This window comes from Histomonas meleagridis (genome assembly GCF_020186115.1).
Source record: "Histomonas meleagridis strain 2922-C6/04-10x chromosome Unknown contig_23, whole genome shotgun sequence".
Taxonomy (NCBI): domain Eukaryota; phylum Parabasalia; order Tritrichomonadida; family Dientamoebidae; genus Histomonas; species Histomonas meleagridis.
This window is the reverse complement of record NW_027150820.1, coordinates 255,311-275,955: the sequence shown is the minus strand read 5'-3', so window position 1 is coordinate 275,955 and position 20,645 is coordinate 255,311. Positions and strand designations below refer to the sequence as shown.

General features: G+C 27.3%; 7 protein-coding genes across 7 annotated transcripts; all 7 read left to right on the top strand.

Moving 5' to 3' along the window:
* Positions 1–922: 922 nt before the first annotated feature.
* Positions 923–2,413, top strand: GO595_003723 (AGC family protein kinase; the record flags this gene model as incomplete). The annotated part of the gene is made up of 1 exon (XM_067916775.1): positions 923–2,413. One exon carries the CDS (start codon positions 923–925, stop codon positions 2,411–2,413), a length of 1,491 nt encoding a protein of 496 aa, XP_067776010.1.
* A 7,867-nt stretch (positions 2,414–10,280) lies between these two features.
* Positions 10,281–10,601, top strand: GO595_003722 (uncharacterized protein; the record flags this gene model as incomplete). Its single annotated transcript, XM_067916774.1, has 1 exon — positions 10,281–10,601. One exon carries the CDS (start codon positions 10,281–10,283, stop codon positions 10,599–10,601), a length of 321 nt encoding a protein of 106 aa, XP_067776009.1.
* A 125-nt stretch (positions 10,602–10,726) lies between these two features.
* GO595_003721 (ribosomal protein L7Ae) lies at positions 10,727–11,455 on the top strand (the record flags this gene model as incomplete). Its single annotated transcript, XM_067916773.1, has 1 exon — positions 10,727–11,455. One exon carries the CDS (start codon positions 10,727–10,729, stop codon positions 11,453–11,455), a length of 729 nt encoding a protein of 242 aa, XP_067776008.1.
* Positions 11,456–14,199: 2,744 nt separating this feature from the next.
* Positions 14,200–14,805, top strand: GO595_003720 (N66 matrix protein; the record flags this gene model as incomplete). The annotated part of the gene is made up of 1 exon (XM_067916772.1): positions 14,200–14,805. The coding sequence occupies one exon, from the start codon at positions 14,200–14,202 to the stop codon at positions 14,803–14,805; it is 606 nt and encodes a 201-aa protein (XP_067776007.1).
* Positions 14,806–15,718: 913 nt separating this feature from the next.
* On the top strand, positions 15,719–16,042 carry GO595_003719 (uncharacterized protein; the record flags this gene model as incomplete). The annotated part of the gene is made up of 1 exon (XM_067916771.1): positions 15,719–16,042. The coding sequence occupies one exon, from the start codon at positions 15,719–15,721 to the stop codon at positions 16,040–16,042; it is 324 nt and encodes a 107-aa protein (XP_067776006.1).
* A 3,111-nt stretch (positions 16,043–19,153) lies between these two features.
* GO595_003718 (CCR4-NOT transcription complex subunit 2) lies at positions 19,154–19,822 on the top strand (the record flags this gene model as incomplete). Its single annotated transcript, XM_067916770.1, has 1 exon — positions 19,154–19,822. One exon carries the CDS (start codon positions 19,154–19,156, stop codon positions 19,820–19,822), a length of 669 nt encoding a protein of 222 aa, XP_067776005.1.
* A 112-nt stretch (positions 19,823–19,934) lies between these two features.
* GO595_003717 (phosphatidylcholine transfer protein-like) lies at positions 19,935–20,627 on the top strand (the record flags this gene model as incomplete). Its single annotated transcript, XM_067916769.1, has 1 exon — positions 19,935–20,627. One exon carries the CDS (start codon positions 19,935–19,937, stop codon positions 20,625–20,627), a length of 693 nt encoding a protein of 230 aa, XP_067776004.1.
* Positions 20,628–20,645: the final 18 nt, after the last annotated feature.

The following is a 20,645-nucleotide window of genomic DNA, read 5'->3' as shown; positions in this document are numbered from 1 at the left end:
TAGAGATCAATCAGGAGTAATTTATAGAAATAAGTTGCTTGACGTTTAAAATATATATTTGTTTGGATAAAAATTGTTGTTGATAATACTTTATATTGTTTTTCTTTTGATGTAATTCATGAGATTTTTATATTTTATATAATGTCTATGCATTTTATATATTAAAAAAATGAAAATCATAAAAGAAAAACACGAAGAAAGAAATCTCACCATTTCATTAAATTATAAAAAAAAAATTTATTTAATCATGAGCAGAATTAACGAATTTTAATTAATATGAAATGAATGGACTCGTTCTTTTAAAGTAATCAATTTGAAATTTTTAACGCTGGCTTCGATGTTTAGTGACCAAATAGTGATTTAAATTTATATAAAAAATAAAATTTGAATATCTTGATTGAACAATAATATTAATGCAAAAAATAAACATTAATAAGACTACAAAAAGGATTCAAAATTAAAAATTTATTAAGAAAGTTTACTTATGATTGTGCACAATGTTCTTTCTACAAAATGAAAGATTCATTTTTTCAAATTTTACACCAGTTTTTGAATGATCACAATATCACTTTTTGTTAATTATACAAAAATTTTATGCGTTGAATTTTCTTAATTGACAAAAAATCGAACAGAATAAAAATATATTGGTATAAAAACTCAATATCGAAATGATTTCATAAATTTTGGAATAACATCTTAAAAGTAAATATAATTTTGTTAACAAATTAATAATTCTTTTCATATAAAGTTATTTATCATTCATTAAATTCATATATCTTCATAATTTTTTTTATTATTTCATTACCTTATAAAACACCTACGTGAAATTATCAAAAAAAATAAAAGTTGATATTGGATATTTTGGAGAAAAACGTATTTCATTCACGAATTGGATAATAACGGTTAATTTCAGTTGTATAATATGAGCGAGCAATTTACAAAAGTACCATCCCTATCAGGAAGTTCTGAGCTCCCACAACCAGCCACGCTCGCAAGCAACAAAGATTCCAGTAATCGTCGTCCTTCAAGAGCAACACAAGTAAAATCAGATATAACAAAATTATTCTTAGAACAACATTTTCAAAATGTTTTACGTGAAAGTAGTGAGTGCAAGCAAAGGCATCGTCAATTCAAAGAAATTCTTCAACAAAGTGATATGAGCAAAAAAGAGAAAAAGAATCTTGAATCAGAATTTGCACGTGGCGAGTCTAACATAAAACGCATCCGCCGGCGGAATCTTCGTGTCACACAATTCGAAAAAATTAAGCTTATTGGTCGAGGTGCATTTGGCGATGTTTATGTTGTTCGTGATAAAGAAGACAAAGAAATATATGCAATGAAAATACTTCGTAAGAATGAACTCATTGCCAAAGGTCAAATTATCAACACATTAGCCGAAAGAGACTTTTTAACACAATCAGATAATCCATGGAGTGTTCAACTCTATTATTCATTTAGCGACTCTCGTAACCTTTACCTTGTTATGGAATTTCTCCCTGGCGGTGATCTTATGAACTTGTTAATCAAACGTGGAATACTTACCGAAACAGAAACGCGTTTCTTCATTGCAGAAACTCTCCTTGCCATTCACAATGTCCATAAGACTGGTTTCATTCATCGTGATATCAAACCAGATAATCTTCTTCTAACCACAGATGGACATATCAGACTTACAGATTTCGGACTTTCGACAAAAATGGAACGATATTCGGATCCACTTGTACAACTTATTGATGAGCTTACAGATGTTATGCAGAATAAAGATGAGCCTTTACAAGAACGTACAACTCGAGAAAAGAAGCGACGTGATCAAGTATGTTCAACTGTAGGCACACCTGATTACATTGCGCCAGAAGTCCTTTTAAAACATCCATATACGAATAAGGTCGACTTTTGGTCACTTGGCGCGATCATGTACGAAATGCTTTTTGGGTCACCCCCATTCCTCGCCGATACAAACCGCGGAACCGCTTTGCGCATCATTCGGTGGAGTGAAGCGCTCAAGTTCCCTAACGTCCCCCCGGTGTCAAGGGAAGCAATTGACCTTATTAAGAAATTACTGTGTAACCCTGAGGATAGATTAGATTTCGAAGGTATAAAAGCGCACCCCTTCTTTGCTGGAATTGATTGGGACAATTTAATGAACACACAATCTCCTTGTATCCCTGTCGTAAATAGTAAAATGGATACACAGAACTTCGACGAGTTCGAGGAAAGAATGGATGACGATAATTGCTTCGGTCAAAATGATGAAGATGAAATAGCTAATTTGGCATTCATGGGATTCCAATTTAATAAGAAAGCAAATAACATGCCGTCACAGGAAATGGAAACTATAAAGTCTGGACAGTTTTTACAACAAAAAGCAGAGAAAGAAAAACATAAGCATAAAGATAAGAAGAAGAAGAAATAAGTTTATATATAAAAAATGAAATGTCGAACTTAATGTTATTCTTTTGATTTGAGTGATAAAATATTAAATGGTAATGCATATGAAAATCATTGTTTGATTAGAATAAAATTTTGGAAAAGTATATTAATGAAAATACGTGTTTATTTAGTTTTGTTTGTCTTCCTTTTTCTTGTTTAAGCCTGCCTTGGCACGTTTGACATTACGAAGGAATTTGCTGTTCATACCCTTTGTGAACCAAAGTTGAACATTTCTAGCCTTTTTGATACCATTGCGGTGCCATTGGTGGCTTCTGTTATGTGCAGATGTGTTACTTCTTTTGGCCATTTGAATGTGGCTGTCAAAACCGTTTAGTCTTTTGTTTCTTGATTGAAGCCGTTTTTCGTATTCATTTTTCTTAAAGATAACCGTTTTGCAGGTTGGCTCCTTTGTTATAAGGTTGAGTTATAGCTTTGTTAAAATGGAAATATATTTTAATAAGAGAAACTTTAAAGAAAAAGAAAAATTTAATAAACAAAAAATTATGGTTTCATATATATTTAGCAAAAATGAATATTTGATTTCAATTAATTGTAACTTATCGATGTTTATCATAACAAAGTCTTATCCTATGTAAATAATTTGTTAAAGAAATGATTGTATTTATTTCTGTCTTGTTTAACACTCGATTTTTTGGAAATGAGCTTAAACGGTCGATTAATCCGCCAATCCAAATCCCTTGTCTGTGAATGTCCTTAATTAATGCTCAAAAGGCAGCAGCAAATGCTTCTGTCTTACCAAATTTTATCCAAGATTTAATTCCATCTGAACAAAATGATTGGAAATCACAAATTTTTGATAAATTGCCAAAAGCAATAAAATCAAAATCAGACGTTGCAATTGACTTTTGGTTTAATATTGTTGATACGTATGCATCATTTTCATTTTTTACATTTACAGAATCTGAAATAGAACACCTTGCAAAAATTCTCTTAGATTTCATTTTTTCAACAAATGACCTCAATCTCATGTCTCTGGCATGTAATCTTTTCAATTCTATTATAGATTTCCGTAAAATGCATCTTAACTTATCAATCAATTGGAGGACAGTTTACAATTTATTTTATGAAATTTTCATATCTCACTCAAAAGTTAAAATGAAGAAATATTCATCTAAGTTTAAGATGTCGTTTTTAAATTTTATTAAAACATCACGACATTATTTTACAGAAGAATCGACCTCTGAAATGTTCCATGAATGGGAAAAAATGTATAACCCACAAGAAACACGTTTTGTTTTAGGCCAATGCTTGTTTTTATTATTTGTTCCTCTTCAACATGGGCAACATCAAATTTGGCTCAATTTGTTCATTGAATTGTGGACACTTTTTCAAAGCGAACTCATTGATTTTCAATATTTTTCAATGTTATCGCGTCTATCGTTCTACAATTTCAATGATGTTCCATGGGATTTTATTCTTCCATTTATGTTTAATAAAATTGCAAATTACATTAGTGCACCTGAATCATTAGTTGAAGCTAAACCAGGAGAATTAACGTGTTATCATGCTGATTCATATTTATTTTTCTTTGATGATTTTCTTTCATTATCATGTTTATTTACTTCATTTTGCGAAATTATTGTAACACTTTTAACAAGTAATTTTAAAGTTTTAACAAAGCAATATATAGAAAGATTAATTTATTTAATAAAACCAAAATGTTCAATAGTCTCAAATTCAGCCGATGATAGAGAAGCGCCTATCGCTTTATTAAACATATTAATAAAACAATTTTCTAAAAAAGTCAAATTAGGAAAGAATACAACTAATTTATTAACACAAGAAGATAATGAATGGTTTGTTCAATTGCTTTTACCTTTAGTTTTAATGGAGCAATATAAAGAAGAACAAGAAATCCAAGAAATTAATATATTTGTTCAACTTTCACCTGAAATTACTATTTTTCCACTTCTTAATGCTATAAAAAGTTCATTACAATTTCCACATCTAAAACTTGCTGCGTATGCTTCATTAGAAGGATTAATTCCAACTATTTGTAGTACAAATATTTGTATTGATGAATTATGGGAAACGTTTCAAAATAATGTAATTGATGATATTAGTTATTTAGACGGCGATAAAACATTAGAAGTTTTTACTGCTATTAATCTTTTATTAAATTTAAGTACATTTGGTAATGAAAGAGAAGAATTCATTATTACATTGATGGAAAAAATTATTGGGTTTTGTGAAAAAACACCTGAAAATGATTTAAAGAATAAATCTCAAATTATTGTATCAATTATATATGACATTATTAGATCATCCACTAAAGAAATTACTAAGAAAATTTCATCAATTTTCCAGAAACATTATCAAAATTTACCAGCACATTTAATGTTTATAATTGTTGGATTCGAAAAATATTCAATTCCATTTTTTTCAGAAATTAGTTTTAATGCAAATGATATTAAATCATATTATGTTTTAATGTATCTAGTTAAACGAAATAAAAATTTTTTCATTGATAATTTCGAGCAAATTAAAGATGTTTTAATAAATGGATTAAAAGATAAAAATAAAAAAATTCGAAATTCTGTAATAAGATCAATTAAAAATGGAATAAAAAATCTACTTTATACTAAGCCAATATTCCCTAAACAAAGAGGAAACTTAAATATAAATGATATAAAAATCGAGTGGCATGTACAATCTGAAGAAATTATTGATTTTGTTTCACAAGTATTTGATTTCTTCATACAGAAATTAAAAGAATTATTTGATGATGAACTTCGTGAAATTCAAGTAGTTGCATGTAAATTGGCACGTAATTTTGTGAAAATTCTTTTAGTTGTAGTTTCAACTGAAGATATTGGTTGTGAATATGAATCTGAATTATTAATTGCGCCAAAACTTACAAAGAAAACATTTCCACAATTATCAAAATATTTAATTGAAATTACAAATTTCATTTTGGAAAAATTAGAATCTAATAACTATCATAGAATAATAATACAAAGAATTTTAAGCATTTGCTCAATGATTGTCGAAGGACGTGGTTCAATTGTTGTTAATATGCCAATTATTACAAATCAATACACAATAATGAAAGAATTATCAAATTTATCTGTTTTAAATGATTTTTCAAATGCATTTAATCCACAAATTCTTTATTATAAAGCTTTATATGTTTATGGAATTAGAGAATCATCGTCTCAAATATATTTAACAGGTTTAACTAAAAATATAGTACCAAGAATTATCGAGTTTGCAACACATCAATATTCACAAATTAGAGAAGAAGCAGTGTCACTTTTCCAAACTGCGCTGTCACTTTTCCATAAACAATTCTTTGGCTTATTGAAAGAAAAGTGCCAGCTCCTTTCTTCAGAAGAAAATGATTTTGAAAAAATTTCTGGTCTTTGTTATCTTGCATGTTCAATACCAAATCTTGATGTTAACCTTCAAATGTATGAACTTTTAGTTAATGTTTCGATAAGTGTTTGTAAACAATTTTCAAAAGAAGTTCCTGAAAACACAGCACAACAATTAACACAAGCAATTCTTCTTTTTTTCGATCAATTAGATCCTCGAGATCCACGATTACCATCTGAAGAAACATATAAAATTCGACTTTATCTTGCGAAAGAAGCAATTTCAAGATATCATAAATATCCAGCCCATGATGTACAAAGTTATGCAGTAGCTTTAGTATGTTCATCATTTATTGGAAAGAATCCATTAATTGATAGTTCGATATATTCATTTATTTTATCAATTTTAACAACTGATGACATATCAATTCGTGATTTAATTGTACAAATTTTTCCTTTAATGTTAGAAATTTTAATTCCGCGTGAAATTAGGCCATTAAAATCAAAGGTTACTGAAGTTATAAATGATAATTATGATTTTGCTGAGTTTATTGATCGACCATTTCCAAAACAATGCAAAAAACAGCCTCATTTTTTCACAAGAGAAGAATTTGAAAACGGTTCAATGGTCTCTCAATATTTCAATGACGATATCGACGAACGTTTAAAAATTCACAACTTAATTTTCACTTCACTTGTCGATGATGTTTCTTTAATTAAAACCTTTATTTTAAATCTTGTAAATGCACAAATTCATAAAGAAGAAAGTTTTTCCAAATTACGTGTAGTATTTTGGAGATCTTTATTTCGATTTTTAGGAATTGATTTAATTAAAAAAATATTTCCAATTATTACCGAATTAATTGGAATATCATCAACAACAGCACAACAAGTTATAGCAGCTGAAATTTTTGCTGGTGTTTTACGCTCGTTAAAAAGTCGAAGTATTAAATTTATTACCAAATGTTGCGAATATATTTTTCCATTTGTTTCGGAAATATTATATAATGTTGATCGAGAATTTCATTCCATTTGGCTCATTTCATTTTCAGCTTCATTAACCGAATTTGATCCACGACGTTTTACATTTTTGTTTGAATATTTTCTTCAATGTATTTCTAACGAAGATATTTCTAAATCGGAAAAAGTCATTATATTAATAACTGATATATTTACAGATGTTGGATATAAAATCCCATATTTAAAGCCGAAATTTATATCTTCATTTAAAGAAATAATGTCACCAAATCATGAAGAATTAAATCAAACAAAAGATTCAACGATTTTTGCTTTTATTTCATTGATGAATCTTTTTTATGATGATCAAACGCGTGGAAATGAAATAAATGCAAAAGATATTCTTGAATCATTAATATCGAATAAATCAACTAAATTTAAAATTAGATGGTTATCATTATTAGCTAAAATGCAAGATTTATCAACATTAGTAATTGGTGGATATCTTTTTGATAATTTTAAGAATTATTGTGAATTTATTGTTAACAAAAATGATGATGAACAACTTCTTCGAGTTTCATTATTTTCTTTGATTAGTTCTAATTGGATTGGTTCATTATGTATAACGCCATTAAATATTGAGCGAATAAATGAAATTATAAATAAAATGTTAATAAATCTTCTCCAAAATTTAACAAATGTTCATTGGCAAGTTCAATCAATACAATTAATATTAAGTGAATCTTTCATTTCTTCTTTAATTTTCTATGTAAACGAAACATTATTTATAGAAATTATTGATAAATATATAATTCCATCATTAAAACATAACCATTCTGAAGTGCAAGAAAGTGCTTCACATCTTTTAACATTTATAGTAAAAACTTCATTTAATTTACAAGAAAAACTTCCCGAATATATCGAATTGTTTAAGAATATGTTGTTCGATAAGGAATCATTAAGTAATCGAATAGCTGGTGCTAAAGCTATAAGTGCTATAATTATGGGAACTATAATATTTGATGAAGTACAACAATTTGTTGTTGACGGATTTTCTGCTTTAATAGATGCGTTAGAAATAGATTCATCACTTGAAACTATAATTAATACGTTTTTGTCTGATTTTTGGGAATTACATGATAGTAATTTGATGAAAGGAGTGGCTGAAGTGTTGGCTCCGTTTCATTCTTCATTAAAGCCTAGTTATTTCTGCTAAAATTTTATATATAAATAAATAAAAAAATATATAAATACTTTGAATTTAAAAGTGAGTTAATAATATTTGTTCTACGTGGCAAGATATATATAAAATATATTAAATTTATATGATAATAAAGAAAATAATATAATTTGTTCTGAAATTATAAAAATTTGAATAAAAATGTGGTATTAAGATTTTTTACAAAATTTATTGGCATTAAATTATAAGTAATAAGATATTAAAATGTTGATGATACAATTTTTGCTTGTTCATATCTCAGCAGAAGAATTTAAATTAAATTATAAATATGATGAAAAAATTCTTAGAATAAATAATATATCATGGACTAACTTAGGATGTAATTATTATTATGAAGTATTCAAGAAAAAAAATAATTTCTGGAGTGAAATAAAAGGATATAGGTATGAAAAAATATATGTATTAAATATTGTTCCCTTAACTAGAGATGGTATAAATATTGATAAAAATGATAAATCGAATTATCTAAAAATATTTATGGAAGGAGGAAAAATAAAAGAGAACGGAAAACATAAGTTAATTAAACCAATGGGAAAAGATAAATTAAGTGATGAAATGTTATTACATGTTACAACAATATCATTAGATTATTTTGAAAAAAATCCTAGAATTATATTTAATTTTTCTGTAACTGTTTTTGCAAAATGGACAAATGATGAATGGCATCAATTAAAATATCAACAATCATGTGATACTATATTAGAATATATTGATGCTGGATATGGTTTACTTCTTGGACATAATGTACTAAAAGAAGTTTTTCTTTCTAAACTTGTAAACAATGAAATTTATGAAAAGTTTGGGTTAGATTATTCAAATCAATCTCCTACATTAGCTACATATAAAGTTTTTCCAATTCAAAGAAATTCATTAATTATGAAATATCCTCATAACATTAATCACCCTTTAAGTATTCCTCCTGCACTTTCAACAGGTTTTTCTCATTTAGCAAACATATGGTTTTCAGTTTTACCAGAAACTCATTTTCAAAGAAGTAGTTTTTATCTTGCAACACATGATAATGTGGGAATAATACAAACAGGAAAAGCAGAATATTTAAATTATAACGAAGCAAAGATAATAGCAAACACAATATATTACTTAAGTAAAAGGGAAAATTTTTATATTGATAGATTTGTTGTCAATGAACCAGAAATTCTTTATAATGTTGATACTATAAATCGAATTATAAGTTGGAAAGTAAAAAATGATCATTCATATTTATTTAAAGTAATTGCGAGAAGAAAAGATACCAATGAAATTACCCATACGATCCAACAAGATTTTTCATCAAATCACAAAGAATATTATTGTTTCTTTATAAGTCCTGCTCAATATCCACGATATGAAAAATTTTGTTATTATGATAGATTTATTACAAATTTAAAAAAATTTTCATACCTTGAAAAAAATATTGGGATGTATGCCCATATTTATCCAATAAATACATTTAACAAGACAAAAACTGGATATCACGTTTATTTACATGGAAATCCTGAAATAAACCAAAGTAAATCGACTCTAAATTCTTCTTATTTGACACAAAACACATCTTTAGAATATCAAAACTTTTCAGCTAATAACAATCAAAATCTTATCAATATTCAAACGAAAATATCTCAAAAAAAATCAAACAAAACATTAGATATACCATATATCAAACCAATGAATTTTATTCAGAATTCTGGTGATACAAAACTTCCAACTATTCCATCATATGCTATAATTTTTTCGTTATTGAGTATCGTTATCATAACTATTTTAATCATTACAATATTTAAGAGCAAATCGAAGGAAATTTCGCAATTAGAAGAAAGTGTAGAAACATTCCATAGTCAGGGAGAAGTTATTACATTTCAAAATCCTCTTTTTAATCTTCAAGATGACCCTTTTGAAGATGATTTCTTGAACAGTGAAGAAGGATAAATAAAATGCATTTTTTCAAAATTGAAATTGTTGAAATGAATTTCGTTGTATTAGAAATAATTTTTTTTTACATGATATTTATCGACTTTATAAAATAAAATTTATAACTTTTTAATATATAATTTTTCCTTGATTTTTAATTTATCAATTACACCTACATATTGATGAATAACATAAAGTGATTGAAAATATACTTTACCATTAAAGAACTGTAAATGTTGTAAAAGAGATTATAGTTACCAACAATAATTTTTTTAGATGAAAAAATCATAAATTTGTGAAGAAAATAAAGAGGTCGAAATCTAACGCTACAACGATAGAACTAAGCGGTTTTTCTGAATTGTTAAGAAAAAGTCGTATCTGCTTTTAACTCAGAAAAAGTGATAAATTGGATGAGCAGAGATGACACCACATCACTAGACAACCAAGAAATATTTCTCGAGGGCGATGATATCCCTTTAATTGACATTGACCAAGGATTTTCAACAACATTCACAGGCTTTGGGAGTTTAGATCCTTTAATCAAACCAGACGAATTTCATGCAATTAAAAGATCTGCTTCACAACCAATCCCAGTTGTGAAGATATCCAATAATGAAGCAGATGCTCCTTTTGCACAACTACCAATGGTGAAATCCTTAATGGATATTTCAAGTATCGAAAATGATCAATCGAACGACCAAACACAGATTATCAGACGCTGGAAGATGTAAAAACTGTTTATTAAAATTAAAATACTAATAAAGATAACAATAAATTTTCACAAAAATTTTTGTGCGGTTAACTGAGCGGCCGTTTAAGGGTAAATTTTGCCCTTCATGGCCGGTCACTTTGTTTAATGTCACGCCGCACAGCACGCACACAAGAAAAAGTAATCACTGATGCTGACATCAAGAATCAAGACTTCTTATTCACACAAGAAAAGAAGCAAGCTAAGGTTGTTCCAACAACCAATGTTCGTTTTCCGAAGTATGTTCGCATACAACGTCAACGTCGTATTCTTATGAAACGTCTTAAGGTGCCACCTCCAGTGAACCACTTTAACCACGCTGTTGACAAAGCAACTGCTGTTCAAATCTTCAAATTCCTTGAAAAATACCGTCCAGAAACCAAAGCAGAAAAGAAACTTCGTCTTAAGGCTGCAGCTGAGAAGTCAGAGAAGTCACTTGCACCAGCTGATGTATCTGCTAAGAAAGCCCTTTCATATGGAATCAAGGATGTAACATCTCTTGTTGAAGCAAAGAAGGCCAGCCTCGTTGTCATTGCACACGATGTTGACCCAATCGAAATTGTCATATGGCTTCCAGCCCTTTGTCGCAAACTTGATATTCCATATGTTATTGTTAAGTCAAAGGCTCGTCTTGGAAAAGTTGTTGGAATGAAAACGTGCACATGTATTGCCGTTTCTGACGTTCGCCCAGAAGACCGTAAGGCTCTTTCACAAATCGTTGATTCAGTCAACGCTAACTTCCTTATGAAATATAAGGAAGAAATGCACCATTGGGGCGGTGGTGAGTTAAGCGAGAAGACAATTGCAAAGCTTCGCGCTCAGGGTAAGCATGAATAAATGCTAATGATCCTGTTTGGAATCTACATATATATTTTTTATTTGTGTGTGTGTTTCTTGTTTTTTGTTAATAAATCATTTTGCGGTGAATTTCTTTTTTACTGATGTTTCATATGAATGAGTCTCCTCAAAGAATTGGGATCAACAGTTTTCGATTATTTAAGATACAAATTCAAACTTTTTCAGACAGAGCTTAAAGGTGATTTTCATAACAAGTTTAAGAAACTGTCGTCATGCAATGTATGGTGGTAAATCTTATTTTAAGTTATATAATATTGTAGTTGTAAATGTTCAAGTATTTTAATAATTATTTACCTTAACTATGATACTTATAGAAATTAATTCATGATCTTTTCTAATGAAATTAAAATCATTAAAAAAATTGAATATCTTATTGAAGTAATTTCATTATTTCTCTGTTATAATTTATGTATGCGTATGTAAGTGCTGTTTGAAATATTTTAAATAATTTCCAAATATTATTTTGAAATATAAAATTATTAAAATAAATATAAAATAAAACAAATAAATATCTTTAGCATTGATATCAATTCCTTCTTGTTCAAGAAGTAATTTAACTATTTCTATGTGATCAAAACAAGATGCTGTTAGAAATGCAGTTTCAAATAATTTGAATGAATTCCAAATATGACTTTGAAACAAAAAATCATAAAAATAAAATTTAAATAGAACGAAAAAATATCTTTAGCATTGATATCGATTCCTTCTTGTTCAAGAATTAATTTAACTACTTCTGTGTGACCATGCCAAGATGCAATTATAAGTGCTGTATGAAATGTATTTATTTAACTTCGGAAATCATTTGGAAAATTCAAATAAAATAAACAAATAAAAAATGCTTATAAGAAAAATCATGATCATTAATATTAATGCAACATTTTTCAAGTAGTAATCTAACAATATCTACCCACCCACCTAAGCACGCGCACATAAATGCTGTATATTATTCTTTGATTAAACTTTATTTTATATTATAAAATATAAAATTACAGAAATTATCCACAATAAAGACAAAGAAAAATTATCCTTAAGATTAATATCAATACTTTTTTGCTTGAGTAATAGTTTTACAACTTTAATATGTCCATAATATGAAGCCTCCATAAGTGCTGTACAAAATATGAAAAAAATAACACCAAATATAAAGCATGAAATTTTAAAAAAGAAAAATTTACCTGAAGTTAAATAAACAAATACTACTGTTATAATTTATATCAAATTTACCTTTTTTAAGAAGGAATTTAACAATTTTAACATGACCATTTTGTGATGCTAATAAAAGTCCGTTATAAAATATTAAAAACAATTTCCAAATAATCATTTTAAACTAGAAAAATTATAAATTTTAAATCAAATTCATTAAAAAAACATTAACATCATCTATACTACCACATTTCTTTCTAAAAAGGAATTTAACAATTTCAAGACATCCTTCTTGACAAGCAATTAAAAAAGGTGTGTTAAAAATATCTCATAAATTTTGTTTTAAAAAATGAGATATCAATATCTCAAATTAAAATTTAATTATAATAAAAAAATATACATAACATTAACATAAATCTCTGGTTGATCAAGAACATAATTAACAACTTCAATGTTTCGTGATTTTACAGCTGAAATTAAAATATCTTTTGGCATTTCATTTCCTTCAAGAAAATGTTTTAAGAGAAATATATTACCACTTTCTGCTGAATAAGCAATCATCGAATTATTAACTTTTAAACCTTTTTCTTCTAAAAACGATAAAATTTCATAGTTCTGAGATATGATACTTTTCATTATTAAATCTTCCAAATTATTAAGTTCAAATTCATTATCATAAAGATAATGAAAAATATCGTTTTGGTGAAATTCAATTGCAGTTTCATATGCACCTTCAAATGATGAATGATTTTGTTCACATAAATGAATTATCTCTAAGTTTCCACTTGCAATTGCATATTTACCTGTTTTTTCTACATTTGCATTATTCATAAGTAAATATTTGAAACATTTAATTGCAGAAAAAAATGCTGCATAATCAATTAATGAAATATTTTCTTTATTAATAAAAGAGCATTTTTCATAAAGTGATGGATCAATTTTCTGGTTAAAATCAAATTTTGTTTGTGTTGATATTTCTTGAAGTTTTTCGATTTCATCATTTCGAATGATTTTCGCAATTGCGCTTGGATTAACTCCTTCTTTAACATATTTCTTATGAAGTGCCCATTCATTTTTTGAAAGTTCTACAATGTTTTCATGAATTTCTTTCTTAAATGGAGTATTAATATTTTCAATTATATTATTAATTTCATTTTTACATTTATGATGCGCAAAATATAATGATTTCTTATTTCTTATAGCATCAACTTTAATAAAATCATGTTCAATTAACTTTTCAAGAAGATAGTTGGCTTCAAGTGAATCTAAATTAAGAAGAAATTGTGAAAAAATATTAATTAATTGATCATTTAGTGTTTGGAGTTTTTGTATAAAATATAAAGATATGTTGATGTTATTTTTACATGATTTCATGTTTGAATAAATAATTTGACTTAGAACAAGATCAAAAGAAATCGGAAAATTAATATCAATAAAAGTTTGAATTACTTCAATAGTTTTAACAATATTTTCCTCATTTAATTCCCATATTGTTTTTTGGATGTTCTTTAAAAAGTTCACTGTAATTGTAATGTGATATGAAATATAAGAATTAACGTATTTAAAACCCAATGCAAAAAATGAAAGAAACAGAATACCGCGAAGCATATTGCAGATATAGATCAGATCTTCTTGGGAGAAACAAACAACTTGAAGAAATGATAAAGAAGAAAATGGACGGAACATATTCTATAGAGGAAATAAATCAAAATAAAACACATTCACACCAATTTAATTTTGAAAAGAAAAAAGCTCCTTCACGTAAAGAACTCAATCCCACAATGGACAGTGAAAAACAACAAAAAATCGCAGAAGAAGAAGAAGAAAGTGACCATTCACAAAATGAAATATATAAACATTCAATTTTGGATGACCGAGGACCTTTTGAAAATTATGGTTCTGGCAACACACATCCAACAAATCCTCGTCTTTACATGACAACATTCAATGTGAAAGCATCTGGTGGAATCAATCCACACACTGTTATGAAATCAAAAATCCGTCCTAATGTCCTTACAAAGTATTCGTATCAACAAAAATATCCAAATCCTCAATTTTTCGCCGACCAAAATGAAATGTCATCAGAGCAAAAGAAGAACTCCGATGGACCATTTTTGGTTTGTTGGCCCTCCCATTCTCATATGCCGCCTCAGTACACTCCACTTGATCGGGTTATTCGTAAATAAACAACTGTTTTATTTTTTTCATTACATGCAACAAATTTATTTTAACCTTATGCATTCTATATGATATTATATTATGGACTAAATCTACAAGAAAAGGCTATCCAATTTTGAAATTTCAAAATACTATTTGGAAATTATTAAGTTAAATTGTTGTAGCTTATTTTAAATTGTATAATATTTGTTGAATGTTCATGTTAATATTATTATGAAGCAAGACACCATTAAGTTATTTCTACTTTTATCATTTTAAATTACCCTATCAGAAATAAAGACTGTGTCAAATAAACGGTCATTTCAAATCAAAAAATTAATTTTTTTCATTTCTCTCTGAATTAATTTTCATAAAATTAAAATGAATTATTTTTCATATCATAGTCAATAAAATTAATATGTATAAATTTTGATATCTTACTCTTTTATGAACAATCTTCAAAATTTCAAAATACTTTTTTGGGCTTCAGATTTAAAAACAGAAGTTCAAATTCAAGATATATGAGACTCAGACTACTTAGTATTTTTTTTTTTTTTATATTAATTTTAATAATTTATTTTACTGTTTTTAAATTATATACATTTTAAATCTAATGATCAAGGCAAAAATTCAAAAATCTGTCTTTGCAAATTTTTTTAATTGATTTGTTGTGTAAGTAGAATGAATCCAAGCATTAGAAGCGATTCGTTCATAATTGAAGGCGCTCGGTATACCGACATGTGATATGAAAACAACCCCAGAAACTAAATGGAAAGAAAAAAACAAAAAAATCAAACAAGTTTAATAGTTCCTAAACTTGGAACCTTTGACCACTGCGTTGAAGTTATTGAAAACGAAACAGATATCAGAAGATTTCTCAAAATAATAGAAATAATTGATTCAAATTTTGGTGTAACAGGGGAATCCACAAAAAACGAACTAATGGATGCAGCTTTAAAAGTCGACAATAAAGATTTAATAGTTCTTTCGGGATATGCTCATTTGCTTTTAGCAGAACAAATGCATAAACAAGGATTTGACAAGAAAAGCATTAATAGCCAATCAAGCAAAGCTGAATCTCTTCTTTATTATGCTAATATGGGTGGAAATCATCCTCTTTTACCAAGAGCAATGCGCCTTAAACGTCGTGTTAACTGGAAATCCTATACAAAGCTTGTCGTATCATGTATTGCATTGTTAGCCATTATTCTTTTAGTCTGTTACTTATATGGTTATATTTCCAATCTCGATTTTGACTTTTTTTAAATACATGTATAATTTCCGGTCAACATTGTTGTATCAGACCACCAGCAGAATCCATAAGTGTCTTTGCAAAACAGATAATTTTCTTGTAATATCTTATCTATAATTAAATATATGAAAGAAAAAGCATAGAAGAGAAAACACGAACGGTTCTGCTCAACAATGAAAAAAAAAATAAGAAATCTAATCTGATTAACTAAAGAAAAGTGTTTTTTAATACAGTAATAATTGAATGGAATTTGATCACACAACGGCGGTTATTGATTTTGATTTTTAAACGTATGTCACATGAACCAAGATTCTCTGTTTATTCCATACGTATCAGCACTAGAAGAGAATCATGAAAACACAACAATTAAAGAACAAGTAATAATGCAAGTATTAAATTTGTTCGATTCAGACATTTCTTTATTTTCAACAATTTCGTATGACTCATACTTTCCAAAAATCCTTCGACATATATGGGATGGGGTTTTAAAACCTTTAGCCTCACCTCTTTCGACATTTATTTCAAGAATTTTATCATTTTTAACATATGCTTGCTTACATAATCCAGATTTGTTAACATTAATTGCTAAGACAGCTCCATTAGATCAATTGATTATGGTATTTTTTGGAAAAGAATTTAAACATGAAATTACAAATCCTGATTTATCTTATTTAACTCCAATTTTCAAATTTTTATCTGCAATATCATTCTCCAGTCAGGCTTCTATTTCATTTACCAACGCCATTCAGATATTAATTAATGTTTCATTTTCATGTATCAATTTAAATCAAATTGCTCCATATATAATAACCACAATTTCTGGATTTACTCGAACCTCCCCAACATTCTTACCATTGTTAAAATCCCATCCTAACATCACTGATTTCCAGCGTAAGTTAGCGTCGTTTCTCACATCAAACGACCGTTTACTTGCTATCGCATGTCTATCGGCAATTTTAATATTAAATTCAAAAGAAATAGATGTACGTGTTATCTTAAAGGTTTCCAACGAAACTATCAAAAATCCGCCTAAAGATCAAATGACATTTATTAATTCCACTTCTCTGTTATATTATATTATTCATAATTATTCCGAAATAATAACAGAAAATGAAATTTTAAATATAATTCAAAGCGCAATCAAATTAAAAGGAATGAAGTCATATCTATTGTATAAAATTTTATATGAATCAAATGAAAGAATTCAAAATTTATTAGTTAAAATTATTGAAACTCGAAATTATGAAATTTTAGAACAAATTTTTAATTATTTTATTGATATAAATGAAAATTATTTATTAATAATCATATCGAACTTAATAAATCTTTTATATAAAGAACGAAAACTTCCGAATATTCCAAACATTCGAAATATATTTTTAAAGATATTAAATGTTATCATATTAAAAAATTCAAACATTATTAAACTCGAAGCGTTTTCATTAATAATTCGAATTTTCACTAAAGATGAAAATGTTTTATTACAAATTCTTCCAATTATTGAAGAGAACAATGAAAAACTTTTTATATCATTTGAAAGAAACATCGAAAACAATAATTCGTTTGTTTGCGTTAATTTGTTTTTGTTTTTATATTCGATTTCATTATATATAAAATGTTTTAAAATGAATTTAATTAATATAATTAATAATAACAATCAATTTATAGTTTTGTTATATTTCGTATTAACAAATACACAAAATCGTTTTGTGATTTCTGATGCAATAAAAATTATTTATGTTATATTAAATGGATTTAAATATAATATAAATGAAACTTTTGAACATTTTAATGATATTTTAGTTTCAAGTTTTTTGATGTTAAACTTGAAAAATAAAAACGAAAATGAAATTAAAAAAATGAATTTAATGAAAGTAAAAAATGAAAAATCACAAAAAATGAAAGAAATGAAAACGAAAAATGTTTTATGTGAAAATGAAATTTCGAATTTGAATTCGAAAATAGAAAAAATGGAAAATGAGAAACAAATTATCAATAAGAAAATAAATGAAATAAATGAACAAAACGAAAAATTGAAACAAAAAATAAAAAGAAATAAAGAAAAATATAATAAATATAATGAAATAGAAATTAATAAATATAAAAATGAAATCGAATTATATAAACAAAAACAAAATGAAAATGAAAATAATTTAAATAAAGTTAAAGAAGAAAATGAAAAAATGAAAAAAATTATCGAAAACAAAACTAATTTAATAAATGAAATGAATGTTAATAATAAAAAATTGAAAAATTCTTTAAATAATTTAAAAAATATTTGTGCGAAATATAAAACAAAAAATGAAAAATTATTAAATTCTTTAAATATTTCGAAAAATACAATTGAAATCAAAGCGCAAAAAATCATTAATTATAAAGAATTAAATTTAAATTATGAATTACAATTAAAGAAATTACAAAATTTATTAAAACAAAAATCAGATGATGAAACAAAATGTCTTATTGATATAAATGACATGAAACAAGAAATTGAATATTTGAGAAATGAAAATGAAATGTTAAAGAACGAAAATAAAAAGTTACAAAAGAATTTGACTGAAAACGAAGCAAAAATTGCGGAAATGTCACGTGAAAAAAACGAACTACTAAAAGTGTCAAATGTAATTCACAGAATTACAAAAGGGAAAATGCTGCCGATGAGCTTGGAAAATACCATCCAAAATGAATTGTATGTATAAAATGTTTTGTAAATTAATTAAATTATTTATTATACTGTTAAAAGTGAAGAAGCTGATGCTTACTGAAAACTTTCCAAACCTTTGTAGATAGGAAATAAAATTACTTTTGCTTATATAAAATAGATATATTGAATGAAAAAAATGAAATGTGTTTTTGAAAAATAAATATAATGTATTAATGTGTTCCAATAAATTAAATGTTTTTGATGTAAATGGTTTGGTCTGATTTTATTTACCAAACATTTCCATAATTATTAATACATAACATAATATGTATAACTTTATTTAATAATAGTTTTTTATTTATAGAATATATACACATTCAAAACATAACAACGTTGAAGAAGTTAAAGCAATGTTTTTATCTTCTTCTTGTTGCGTGCAACTTGAATGCATTCATTTTGAATACTTTACAAAACCAATTCCATGAGCAGGAGAGAGCCAGGACAATATTATTCACCAAATCAAAATCAGCGCCAGGCACCATACCGTCAAGGTGTAAACGTAACGTATAATCAGGTTTATCAAAAAGATATTCCACAAAACATGCCTCAACCATCTCAAATTTCATTTAACCCAACAATGCGCAAAACTTCTGCGACTATGATAAACTCTTCTCCGAGTGAAATTCCGCCTAGCTTTGAAAACAATACCCCAATCAGCATTAATCCTTTATTTACACCATGTTCAAATCCAGAACTTGATGAAGAATTTGATTTTGTTAACCTTGGTATCGATCTTAATGCAAGGGAGCCACTTCTTCCTCGTATTTACTATGCAGGATCTGATGCGCCAATGGTTCATTGTTCACAGTTTCCTGTTCCAGATTCGTATCCAAGACAACTTGAAGAAGTTAAAGCATTAGACAGACTCAGAGCTTTTTCTGATGAAGCTCTCTTTTTTGTGTTTTATTTACATGCAAAAGATGAACTTCAGCTAGCAGCGTACAATGAGCTACTGCAACGTGGATTTATTTTTGACAAAGAAAATAAGTATTGGAAGAATCAAATTGGATTTGCTTTTGATTGCAACCAATGGAAATTTGTTCAACCGAATGAATCACACAAAATACCAATAGTTCAGCAAAGCATTTAACATACAGTTTCACACATTTAGTTGTAAAAAATTTATTTTTAAAAAATTTGATCGCATCTTTTTCAAATAGTGTGTGTAAAGCTTTCAATGTTATAACGTTTGCTTTGTTGTAATGTCTCATCTTGTTGAAATTAAGCAAGAACTAATTAATCAATACAATGAAGCTCATGTAGCTGAAAAGGATTATATACTCCGATCCCTTTCTGAAAATAACTGGGAGAAACAAAAAGAAGAAGGAAATATAACATTGTATTCCAGAAGTGTTCCAGGATCCAGCTTTATTGAAACGAAAACAGTTATATTAGTGGATGCACCAGCACAAGCAATGATTGATACAATGACATATGATAAAGTTTTTTCACTGGAAGAAACACCACAAGGTCCGATTCCACCTGAAGAAATATATGCACTATACGATCCAAAAGATGAAAATCAGTCAATCATATATTTCATGGCAATGAAATCGCCAGCATTTCTTGTAGCTCCAAGGGAGATGCTTCTTTACCGAAGAACATATTTTGAAGGAGGGAAAACAATTTTTATGCAAATGTCAATTGATAATGAAGATCTCAAGCCGCAACGTAAAAGTCATGTCCGAACGATAATTTCGGGTCAAGCTTTCGTTATTGAAGCTGATCCTGAAAATAAAGAGCGTTGTATAATGACTGTGTTTAGCCATGTAAATCCAGGTGGTAGCTTACCTGCTTGGGCAGTAAATTACAGTGTAAAGAACCAACTTGATGGCGTAAAGACGATAACGGGCGAAGCAGTGAAATATTACCAAAGAACAAAAAACAATGAATAAACACTTTGTTTATGGAAT